The sequence below is a fragment of the Mobula hypostoma genome, chromosome 10 (genome assembly GCF_963921235.1).
Source record: "Mobula hypostoma chromosome 10, sMobHyp1.1, whole genome shotgun sequence".
Classification (NCBI taxonomy): domain Eukaryota; kingdom Metazoa; phylum Chordata; class Chondrichthyes; order Myliobatiformes; family Myliobatidae; genus Mobula; species Mobula hypostoma.
This window is the reverse complement of record NC_086106.1, coordinates 26,288,002-26,300,634: the sequence shown is the minus strand read 5'-3', so window position 1 is coordinate 26,300,634 and position 12,633 is coordinate 26,288,002. Positions and strand designations below refer to the sequence as shown.

Here is a 12,633-nt window from a genome sequence, read left to right as displayed (position 1 = left end):
TCACCCTGTGTCTGACCCTGTCCCTGGGAGTGTGTGATGGGACAGTGTGGAGGGAGTCTCACCTTGTGTCTGACCCTGTCCCTGGGAGTGTGTGACGCGACGGTGTGGGGGGAGCCCACCCTGTGTCTGACTCTGTCCCTGACTGCGTGGTAGGACTGTGTGGAGGGAGCCTCACCCTGTGTCTGACCCTGTCCCTGGGAGTGCGTGATGGGACAGTGTGGAGTGAGTCTCACCCTGTGTCTGACCCTGTCCCTGGGAGTGTGTGACAGGACAGTGTAGAGGGAGTCTCACCCTGTGTCTGACTCTGTCCCTGGGAGTGTGTGACAGGACAGTGTAGAGGGAGTCTCACCCTGTGTCTGACCCTGTCCCTGGGAGTGTGTGACAGGAAGACTTAGGGTGAGAATCACCCTGTGTTTTGTACCTGCCAGGGATCAAAGGCTGAGTGTCCTGAAGGATCCGAAGGTGATGGGCAGCTTCTCGTTCTTCATCTTTTTCTTCATGCTGCTTGTCCTGGTGAGACAGGTAGGTTTGGAGAAGGGTAGGTGAATGTGTCGAGTGCTGGAGGTGGAGGCGCAGAGGGTGGAAGGTGGAGGCACACTGTGCGAGGGAGGTGAAGGTGCCGAGTGTGGGAGGTGGAAGCACCAGTTGGGAGGGAGGTAGACACACTGTGCGAGGGAGGTGAAGGTGCCGAGTGTGGGAGGTGAGCGCATAAGGGAGAGCTGATGAGGAGGGAGGGAACACTGCTGGTGGGGCAATTAGGACAGAGGGGTTGTAAAGAAGGAGGGAGCATTACATCAAGGGTAATGAGGAATGAGAGAGAGAGAGTTGGAATACGTGCAATATTTAGTGTCCTCTCTTTCACCCTTATAACTCTCTCCTCTTGCTTCTCACACTCTCGCTCTCCGTTCCATTACCCCACTCCAACACTCACCTATCTCTCTCCCACTATATCCCTCTCTCCTATCATCCCCTTCATTCTCTCACAATCGCCCTTACTCGCTCTGCTCCCACATCTCCCTGTCTCTCTCACTCACTGCCCCCATACTGCACTCTTCCTCTCCCCCCTTCTCCTTCCCCCTCCCATTCTCCTCATCTCCCCTCTCACCCTGTGCTCCGACCCCTCCCTGCTTCCAGAATGAGTATTCCTGCCGGCTGGACTTCCTGTGGAAGAGCAAGTTTCGTCGGGAGCAGGAGCAGATCGAGACGATGGAGAATCTGAACCGTGTTCTGTTGGAGAATGTCCTCCCTACACACGTGGCAGCCCAGTTCATTGGACAGAACCGCAAGAATGAGGTGCCAGAACGGTGGAGAGGGCGGAACGGGAAAGGGAAGGGTGATAGGGGAGGAAGAGGGAGGAGGAAAGAGGGGAGAATGGAGAGGGAGAGAGGGGGAGGTGGAAAGGGGAGATAGACGGAGAGGGGTGAGGAGAGGAGGTGGATGAAAGGAGGAAAGGAGATGGAGAAGAGGAAAGACATGGGTGAAAGGAGTAGGTAAGTGTTGGGTGTAAAGAGGAAGAGTGAGGGGGAAAGGGAGAGGAGTTGGTGGAAAGAGAGGGGAAAAGGAGGTAGAGCGGAGGGGAAGGGAGAGAAGGGGGATGGGAGGAGGGATGATACCATTGGCTCTAACTTCTCAGGGTTGTTGTACAATCAAATTAATACCTAACTACTGCCATTACGCCACTGGCGTTTTGGGCAGTAATGAAGGTCCTCCATCTCTATTGGTGTTCAGGGCTTCCAGGAGGACCATAACCTTGTTGTAGGTTTTGGAGACATGCATGCCACAATGACCGGGAGAGCTACGTTGGCTGGATTCAGGGCTTTATGCTTTAGTTCTTGGTAGGGGTCACCCAGGCCAGCCAGATCAAAGGGTAGAGGCCGCAGTAAGAGTGGTCTACTGGTCCTCTCAGTTTGGAGGTTCAGCTCAGGGCTAACAACCCTGACTGGTCAAACAAAACTGCTATGGAAACGGTAATGAAGAACCCTTCTGTATCTGTGGGCAACAGCATTCCTGAGTCTGCACCCAGGGCCTGCATGACTGACAGTAGTGCAAACCAAGCTACTGACACAATGACAGAAGCCCTGAATCAAATTAATGTTGCAATGAAATACATGAAAGAAAGAACTTTAGAACATGTCACTACCTAGTTGTACAAACAAGGCAATGAAAGGGGTTAATGAAGTTTGAAACACCAATGGAGCCAATCTGGCAGTTTTGTGATCGCATTGTCTCTAACTTCTTCGTGTTAAACTGTACAGTGTAGATGAGGGAGAGGGACAGGGAGGGAGATGAGATGGGAGATGAGGGCTGAGAAGGAAAAGGAAATAAGGGAAAGAAGAAAAGTGAGGGGGTGTAGGGGAAGGAGGAGGAAAAGGGGAGGGATGGGAGTACTAGGAAGGGATGGATGGTGGAGAGGTCCCCCCCCCCGGTCTCTGTGGGCAGAGGGAGTGTGTGGTGGGGGAAAAGCGATGCATCTGATGTTGCTGTTGGAATCTCCATTGCCCATTCTCCTTACCCGTGACTCATTCACCCCTCTCTCCCTCCTCCCCCACCTCCCTAACTTTCACCTTTAGGACCTCTACCACCAGTCCTACGAATGTGTCTGCATCCTCTTTGCCTCCATTCCTGACTTCAAGGAGTTCTACTCGGAGACCGGTGTCAACCATGAGGGGCTCGAGTGCCTCCGGCTCCTGAACGAGATCATTGCCGACTTTGATGAGGTAAGACCCCAATTAGGTTAGATTAGATTCAACTTTATTGTCATTGTGCTGAGTACAGATACAAAGCCAATGAAATGCAGTTAGCATCTGACCAGAAATGCAAAGAATACTGTTATTTACAAAATAACTGTGAATAAAAAGTAAGTGCTACAACACACAAATATAAAAGTACTGAGACAGTACAATATGGGTGCAATACTGCTTAGCGCTGTGATGAGAGGTTCAGCAGGGTCACAGCCTCAGGGAAGGAGCTCTTCCTGTGCCTGCTGGTGTGGGAGCGGAGGCTCCTGTAGCGCCTACCGGATGGGAGGAGAGTAAAAAGTCTATGGTTAGGGTGAGATGCATCCTTGATTATGCTTTTCGCCCTGCCCAGGCAGTGATTATGGTAGATATTCTCAATGGTGGGCAATTGAGTGCCGATAATCCGCTGGGCAGTTTTTACCACACGCTGGAGTGCTTTGCGGTCCGATACGGGACAATTGCCATACCACACTGAGATGCAGTTGCTTTTCAGATGTGATATGCTTTCAATGGTACAGCGGAAAAGTCCTTCAGTATCCTGGGACAGAGGTGAGCTTTCTTGATGCTCCGCAGGAAATAAAGGCACTGTTGCGCCTTTTTGATCAGGATGGAGGAGTTCAGGGACCAGGTGAGATCCTCGGAAATGTGGACACCAAGGAATTTGAAGCTTGATACATGCTCCACTACGGCTCCGTTGATGTAGATGGGGACGTGAGTGTGGCTCCTAGCATGCCTGAAGTCCACAATGATCTCCTTGGTCTTCTGGGTGTTAAGGGCCAGGTTGTTGTCGGCACACCATGTGGGCAGGTGCTGGACCTCGTCCTGTAAGCTGTCTTGTCATCCCCTCTGATCAGGCTAACAACTGTGGTGTCGTCTGCGAGCTTGATTATGGAGTTAGAACCATGTACAGGAACACAGTTATAGGTGAAAAGGGAGTACAGAAGAGGGCTCAGCACACAGCCTTGAGGCACGCCCAGTGTTCAGGGTGAGAGTGGAGGAGGTGAGGTTGTCTAACCTAACTGATTGACTATTAGTCAGAAAGTCCAAGGTCCAATTTCAGAGGGATGAGCTGATACCAAGCTAATGAAGTTTGGCGATCAGCTTAGAGGGGTCACAGTATTGAATGCCGAACTAAAGTCAATGATCAGCATTCTGACGTAAGAGTTGGGGCTTTCCAGGTGGGTCAGGGCAGAGTAAAGTGCCGTGGAAATGGCGTCCTCTGTTGACCTGTTGGTGCGATAGGCAAATTGATGGGGTCCAGTGTAGTGGACAGACAGGATTTCAGATGTGATAGAACCAGTCTGTCAAAGCACTTTGCAATGATGGGGGTGAGTGCAACTGGACGGAAGTCATTCAGGCCCGTGGCAGTGGAATGCTTCAGCACTGGGGCGATGGTGGCGATCTTGAAGCTTGTGGGGACAATTGCCGGGGCCAGGGACAGATCGATTACGAACCCTCCCTGTCTTCAGGGTTCAGACACAGACACAGACAGACATTCACTTAGTGATACTGAGATATACATATACAAGCACATCTCACACACATACACACATTGGGATTAAATCCGGGTTTCTGGGGACATGGGACAATGACTTTAACCACTGGGCTGCCTAGTTCTCACTCTCTCTCCCTCTCGACCACAGCTCCTCTCAAAACCCAAGTTCAGTGGCGTGGAGAAGATTAAAACCATCGGTAGCACCTACATGGCAGCATCTGGTCTGAACGCTGCTCTAGGCCAGGAGGGCTTGCAGGTAATGGGCCGAAAAGGGGTGAAGGGCCTTTCTGTAGGTGGGAGGGAGAGAAGGGGAGGGGGTAGAGCTGAGCGAGGGTTGCTGAGAGAGGAGGAATTGGAAGGCGAGGTGGAGGAGAGAAGAAGAGGGGTGTGGGGGGAGGGGAGAAAGAAGAGAGGGAAAGGGGACAGAGAAGTGGAGGGGGAGAGGGGAAAGGGGAGGTGCAGAAATGATTGCGGAGGGAGAGTAGGAAGGATAAGAGATGGGGAGGGAAATAAGGGAGGGGAGGGGTAGGAAAAAGATAGGGGAGGGAGACAGAGGGAAAGAGAGGAGGTTTTGAGGAGAGAGATGGGAGGAAGAGAGGGTTGTGCATTGTTAGAGAAATGGTGGGAGAAAGAGAGGAGAGGTGGAGTAGGGTGACAAGGAGAATAGTCAATCATGACCACACAGTGCTGCTGACAGAATTATTCATGCACGGTCACTGAGGAGGGGTTGGGTGTGATGTGGGGGAGGAATAGTTGTCTCTGCAGCTCTGAGGGTTGCAGCACAGTGTTGCCTGGTGGAGGTTTGTTGCCGGCTGGTTTAATTCCTCTGCCCCTTTTCCTTTTCTACTCTCCCTTTCCCCCTTTCCCCTCTTTCAAACACCTTTCACTTCCCTCTTTCCCCTATTTTTCCTTCTCCCCTCTTCTCTCCCCTCTCTCCACTTTCCCTCTCTCCCCACACTTCCTCCTTCTCACTTCCACTACCTCTCTCCCCACCCCCTTGCCTCTCTCCCAACCATTCTCTCTCTCCTGCTCCCTCCCTCTCTCTCCCCCTCTCCCCCACCATCTCTGTCTCCCTCCTGCTCTCCCCAACCTGATTTCCCCCCCACCCACAGGACTGTGAGCGGAATTATGCCCATGTCGGGGTGATGGTGGAGTTTGCGGTGGCCCTGATGGGGAAGCTGGACTTTATTAATAAGCACTCCTTCAATGATTTCAAGCTCCGGGTTGGTACGTATCTCCTGAGCCCACCACCCCCCCCACCATATCCCTTCCACCCCTACCAATTCCACCACCCCCCCTCCAATCCACTGGGGTAAGGCAGCCACTCCTGTACCCTGTGAACTACTGTACCCTGTCTCACACAGCCCATCAGGCCTGAACATTCTGTGCAGGTATTCCCCATGAATGAAAGCAGTTCGGTTGGTCCTGACCGAAGCTTCATTAGAACAGAAACAGGCCCTTTGGATCAATACGTCCATGCTAACCTCACCCCTCTACCCTCCCACCTACACTGATGCAATTTGCCCCCTGTTGAGACCATATTCCCTACACTGTGCCTATTCAGGTCACTGTCTAATTGCTTCTTGATTGTATCTGATTCTACCATCTTCTCTACCAACACGTCCCAGATATCAACACCTCTCTTTGTGAAACATTTACCCCATCAGACCCCCTTTAAATCTCTAGCCTCTCCATTTAAATCTCAGCCCTCTTTTTTTTCTGATACACTGACCACTGGGGGAAGAGATTCACACTCTTTCCCCTCTATGCCTCTTATAGACCTCTACCAGATCACCCCTCGGTTTCCTTCACTCCAGAGGGAGCTGTCCCAGCCTGTTTGATCTCTCCTTATAATTCAGGCCCTCCAGCCCCAACCACATCCTTGAACGTGGCACTGAGTAGAGCACAGACAATAAGACAGGAGCGAATTAAGCCATTTGACTCATCAAGTTTGCTCCACGATTTGACCATGGCCCATTTATTTTCTCTCCCAACCTCATTCTCCCTGTAACCTTTGACGCCCTTACTAATCAACAAACTATCGATCTCCGCTTTAAATATACCCAGTGACTTGACTCCACAGTCATCTGCAGCAATTAATTCACCATTCTCTGACTAAAGAAATTCCTTCTCATCTATATTCTAATGTGACATCTTGTATTCTGAGTCTTTGCCCTCTGGTCCTAGACTCTCCCACTATAGGAGATATCCTTTGCACATCCACTCTGTCTAGACTTTTCAAATGCAGGAACTGGAACATCATGTTACAGCTGTACAAGATATTGGTGAGACCACACCTGGCATACTGTGTGTAGTTCTGGTCATCCAGCTACAGAAAGGATATGATTAAGCTGGTAAAGGTGCAGAGGAGATTCACCAGGATTTTGCCGGGACTGAAGGGCTTGAGTTATAAGGAGAGACTGCACAGACTAGGACTGTTTACCCTGTAGTGGAAGAGTGACCTGATGGTGGTTTATAAAATCATGAGGAGCAGAGATAAGGTGGATGGTCACCATCTTTTCCCCACGGTAGGAGACTCCAGAACTAGAGGCCACAGGTTTAAATTGAGAGCGAAAGGAGTTAAAGAGAGCCTGATGGGTAACTTTTCCACATCGAGGGTGGTGTGTATGTGGAAGGAGCTGCTGAAGGTGGTGGAAGAGATGTGTACAATTACAATTAAAAGTCATTTTGATGAGTACATGGATAAGAAAAGTTCAGAGGGAGATGGGCCAGACGTACTCAGATAAGCACCTTTGTCAGCACGGACGAGTTGGGCCTGTTTCTATTCTGTGACTCTATCACTATCTGTCTCCTGTAGATCTCTATATGTCCTTCCCTCAGCCTCCTTCGTTCCAGGGAAAACAGTCTGAGCTTGTCAAGTCTCTCCCCGTAACTAAAGTCCTCCAGTCCAGGCAATATTTTGGTGAATCTTCTTTGCACTCTCTCCAGTGCGACTGCATTTTTCCTGTATTCTGGCACCACAATACTGCACACTGCTCCAGGTGGGGTCTGACCAGTGTTCCTGTAAAGTTCAACGTGCTCTTCCTAACTCTCCGCACAGACCAGCGAAGGGAAGTCTGTGGGGCACTTCATAGGTCGAATAGGTTTGGTGGTGATAGGGTAAGCGGGTGGTAGGATGAGCAAGATGGACCGAACAGCCTGATTCTGTGCTTCCTGGGCAGACCTGCTGCTCTCCTGTGCCTGTTCCCCACAGCTCTTGGCCCATCTCCCACTTTCCCTCCACACCACGTTCCCTCAGACATCCATCCACCTCCTCTTTCGACACCTGCCAGCATGAGAGTTCCTGAGATTTGCCACCCCTCCGAGGGAAGAACACGGAACGCAAACAGTACAGCTCAGGAGCAGGTTCTTCGGTCTGCAGGCTCTGTGCTGTACACAGTGCTGAATTAAACCAAATCCCTTCTGCCTGCAAATGATCCATAACTCCCCATTCCTGGCGAATGTGTGTGTCGTTGGATCTGTTTCCACCACCACCCCTATCAGCCCATTCTGGGCATCCACTACTCTGTGTTTAAGATCTTGCTGCAGCTCCACACATCTCCATAACCACATAACCATATAACAATTACAGCATGGAAACAGCCCATCTCGACCCTTCCAGTCCGTGCCAAACTCTTACTCTCACCTAGTCCCACAGACCTGCACTCAGCCCGTAACCCTCCATTCCTTTCCTGTCCATATATCTATCCAATTTAACTTTAAATGACAACATCGAACCTGCCTCAACCACTTCTGCTGGAAGCTCGTTCCACACAGCTACCACTCTCTGAGTAAAGAAGTTCCCCCTCATGTTACCCCTAAACTTTTGCCCTTTAACTCTCAACTCATGTCCTCTTGTTTCAATCTCCCCCACTCTCAATGGAAAAAGCCTATCCACGTCAACTCTATCAATCCCCCTCATAATTTTAAATACCTCTGTCAAGTCCCCCCTCAACCTTCTACGTTCCAAAGAATAAAGACCCAACTTGTTCAACCTTTCTCTGTAACTTAGGTGATGAAACCCAGGTAACATTCTAGTAAATCTTCTCTGTACTCTCTCCATTTTTGTTGACATCTTTCCTATAATTCAGTGACCAAAACTGTACACAAAGGCCAGCATTCAAAAGCTTTCTTCACCACCCTATCCACATGAGGTTCCACCTTCAGGGAACTATGCACCATTATTCCTAGATCCCTCTGTTCTACTGCATTCTTCAATGCCCCACCATTCATAATGTATGTCCTATTTTGATTAGTCCTACCAAAATGTAGCACCTCACATTTATCAGCATTAAACTCCATCTGCCATCTTTCAGCCCACTCTTCTAACTGGCCTAAATCTCTCTGCAAGCTTTGAAAACCTACGTCATTATCCACAACTCCACCTATCTTAGTATCATCTGCATATTTACTCATCTAATTTACCACCCCATCATCCTTTAAACAGTGTTCCCCATAAACCCACTGGGACCCTGCTCCTCACTCCTTTTAAACCTACTGGCACCCCATTCCTCACACTAAACCCACCAGACCCCGTTCCCCACACTTCCTCTAAACCAACTGGGGTCCTATTCACTTAAGACCATAAGATATAGGAGCAGAAATTGGCTATTTGGCCCATCAAGTCTGCTCTACCATTTCATCATGGCTGATCCTTTCAGCCCTAATCTCCTGTTTTCTTCCTGTACCTCTTCATGCCCTGATTAATCAATGTCTATCAACCTCCACCTGAAATACCCAATGACTTGGCTTCCACAGTCATCTGTGGCAGTGAATTCCACAGATTCACCTCTCTCTAACTAAAGCAATTTATTTTAATCTCTGTTCTAAATGGACGTCCCTCCATTCTGAAGTTGTGCCCTCTGGTCATAGACTCCCCCACCATAGGAAACATCCACTCTATCAACCCCATTCCCTGCACTCTCTTTAAAACCACTGGGACCCTGTTCCCTCCAGAGGCATCCATTAGTCTTGCAAGACCATGGATCTGCGCCTGGAAAGTCTTCACTCTCTAGGGCGCAGGCCTGGGCAAGGTTGTATGGAAGACCAGCAGTTGCCCATGCTGCAAGTCTCCCCTCTCCATGACACTAATGTTGTCCAAGGGAAGGGCATTAGGACCCATACAGCTTGGCACCAGTGTTATCGCAGAGCAATGTGTGATTAAGTGCCTTGCTCAAGGACACAACACGCTGCCTCAGCTGGGGCTCGAACTCGCGACCTTCAGATCACTAGTCGAACGCCTTAACCACTTGGCCACATGCCCACACTCCCTTTAAACCCACCACGGTCCCACACCCCACTCCTATTAAATCCACCAGGGTCTCATTCCCCACAGTCCCAATGAACCCACTAGAGTCCAGTTCCCCACCTTCCCATTGAATTTAGAGGAACCCTGTTGCCTTCAGTACAAATCCAGCACAGTTGACACTATTGGATACTATCGGCCTTATCTGCAGAACTATAGCTATAAAGCAGTGGTAGGTGTTGCCAGGACATTGGAGAGGATGTGGTTGCTATGCACTCCAGGTAACTGTACCTATTTTGCTTCCTGTCAGGCATAAACCATGGGCCAGTCGTTGCCGGAGTGATTGGTGCCCAGAAACCCCAGTATGACATCTGGGGCAACAGTGTTAATGTGGCGAGTAGGATGGACACCACAGGGATCTTGGGCAGGATACAGGTAAATAGTGATCAGGCACTGCAGGAGGCAGCTCTGGTGACCACTAAAGGACCAATTTATTCCCACTATGCAATCCCAACAGACCCTAGCCCTCGCCAAACACTCCCACTGTACACAATCCTGATGGACTCTACAGTTCCCATTTACTCCCACTGTAGACAATCCCAACAGGACCCAACCCTTCCCATTCACTCCTACCAAACACAATCCCAATAGACCCTACCCCTTCCCATTCACTCCCACCATACACAATCCCAACAGACCCCACCCCTTCCCATTCACTCCCACCATACACATTCCCAATGGAACCCCTTCCCATTCACTCCCACCGTACACAATCCCAGTGGACCCCACCCACACATTCACTCCCACCGTACACAATCCCAGTGGACCCCACCCACACATTCACTCCCACCATACACAATCCCAACAGACCCCACCCCTTCCCATTCACTCCCACCATACACATTCCCAATGGAACCCCTTCCCATTCACACCCACTGTACACAATCCCAATAGACCCCACTCCTTCCCATTCACACCCACTGTACACAATCCCAATAGACCCCATTCACACATTCACTCCCACCATACACATATCCAATGGAACCCACCGTCAATGGCTCTTCACTGCGCAACATACTGGATAGTTTATGGTTCCCAGTAGAGTGAGCTTCTGACTGAATCTCTCATCTAACCCCTCTCCCTCTTTCTTTTCCTTCTCTCCCACCGCTTTCCTCCACTTCCTCTTTCCCCACCTCTCCCCCTTTCCGCTCTTCTCTCCCTCCTGCCCCTCTACAGGTGACAGAGGAGACCTGCAGGGTCCTACGCCGCCTGGGCTACAGCTGCCAGAACCGTGGGCTGATCAAGGTCAAGGGCAAGGGTGACCTCCGAACCTACTTCGTCGCCACCGATTTGTCCCGCTCCAGTTCCCAGGGCAACGTGCTGAACTGACTGTTCCCCCATCCTCACTACCCCCCCTGGCTCCCCCACCCCCGGCATCCTGTCGCACTCACTGCCCCCGCTGACCCGAGACGGACTCGCCTCGCAGCGGTAAACATCAGCAGCTGTTGGGACGGAGGAGAGCGGAGGGGGAAGGAGACGAGGGGAGAGAAAAGGAGGCGAGCGGAGTTGAAAGCGTGGTGGCTGTCGGTAGGAAGCCTTCGAACGTTTGTGGTCCCACCTGGATTTTCAGAGCAGCAGGGGGCTTGGTGGCATGTCCCTGGCTTCTCCAGCCCCAGCAACATCTTAGAGCAAAGCAGAATTGTTTCGTCTAACTGGGTGCTCTTGTAGCTACTGTGCACTGTATCTGTATGCTGGTTTGACGCAGTGTGTGTGTGTGTGTGTGTGTGTGTGATACTTGGAAGCATCCGTGTGTGGCCAGCGTTGCGCCCGATGGGTCATGCCTGTTTGCATCCAACCCAAATCCCTGGAAGTGTGTGATGAGACGGTGCCTCACCCTGGGTCTAACCCTGCCCAAGGAAACGTGTGATGGGACGGTGAGGAGGAAGCCTCACTCTGTGCCTGACCCCATCCCCGCTGAAGGAGAAGAACATACTGGAATGAACAAAATAATCCTCCCTCCAACCGCGAGCTGCTCTGAACTCTTTGCATCTCATTTGAAAGAATCTCGTATCCACCCTGTATGGGATGATCACTCTGCATGTGTTTACCCGGTCTCTTGATACCAGCAGGCCGTTATTATGTGTTATTGTGCAATAAAATAGTTCCGTTTCTTTGTGGCTGTTTCCTGTTTCCTCTTGGGATATCTCCACAACACATACTTTGGGAGGATCTGTCTGACACTGGGATCCGGACTAACGCCTTTCCTCGGAATCTGGGAGGAGCTCACAGACATCATTTCACCATGCAGGAGACTCTCTCAGTGGACCCATTCCCTTCCCAGTCACTCACAGCTCACAATCCAAACGGAATCTATCTCTTCCCCCAACTGTGGGAGAGTGTGCTTGTGTGTGTGAGGGTGAACGTGGGAGTGTGTAAGGGGGAGTAACAGTGTGTGTCGGAGAGTAGATAAGGGAGTGAACGTATGTGTGGAGGATAAAGAGGGAGTGAGTGCATGGTGTGATGACGGTGTGTGTGAACATGAGGGAGAATGTGTGAGAACATATGAGGGAGTGTGTGTATTTGTGTGGGTGTGCACGTGTGGTAGACTGTCTGGATGTGGAAGTGTGTGTGTGCGCAGCGGACTGTCCGGATGTGGAAGTGTGTGTGGGAGGAACAGTGTGTTTGTAATGAAGAGTTGAGAGTATAAGAGAGAGTGTGAGTTTGTGGATGGGGGGGGCGCGAGTGTGTGTGATGGAGAGGGTGTGTGAGAGGGAGAGCATCGGTGTGAGAGAGTGTATGGGTGTGTGAGAGTGTGTATGCGTGAGTAGCAGGCCAGACAGCAACTATAGGAAGAATTACAGTCGACGTTTTGGGCCGAGACCCTTCGTCAGGACTAACTGAAAGAAGAGACAGTAAGAGATTTGAAAGTGGGAGGTGGAGGGGGAGATCTGAAATGACAGGAGAAGACAGGAGGGGAGGGATGGAGCCAAGAGCTGGACAGTTGATTGGCAAAAGGGATACAGAGCTAGAGAAGGAAAGGATCAGGGGACGGGAGGCCCAGGGAGAAAGAAAGGGGGAGAGGAGCACCAGAGGAAGATGGAGAACAGACAAGGAGTTATTGTGAGGGGGACAGAGAGAAAAAGAAAGGAAACAGC

General features: G+C 50.8%; 1 protein-coding gene across 3 annotated transcripts in view; it reads left to right on the top strand.

Moving 5' to 3' along the window:
- Positions 1-11,648, top strand: part of LOC134353258 (adenylate cyclase type 2-like) — a 52,498-nt gene extending 40,850 nt beyond the window's left edge. For all 3 annotated transcript variants that reach the window (XM_063061288.1, XM_063061289.1, XM_063061290.1), the window contains 7 exons: positions 429-522; positions 1,135-1,293; positions 2,571-2,717; positions 4,382-4,489; positions 5,346-5,460; positions 9,789-9,913; positions 10,715-11,648. In XM_063061288.1, coding sequence (XP_062917358.1) covers positions 429-522; positions 1,135-1,293; positions 2,571-2,717; positions 4,382-4,489; positions 5,346-5,460; positions 9,789-9,913; positions 10,715-10,867 — 901 coding nt within the window. In that variant the 3' untranslated portion in view covers positions 10,868-11,648. The remainder of the gene's footprint in view (positions 1-428; positions 523-1,134; positions 1,294-2,570; positions 2,718-4,381; positions 4,490-5,345; positions 5,461-9,788; positions 9,914-10,714) is intronic.
- Positions 11,649-12,633: the final 985 nt, after the last annotated feature.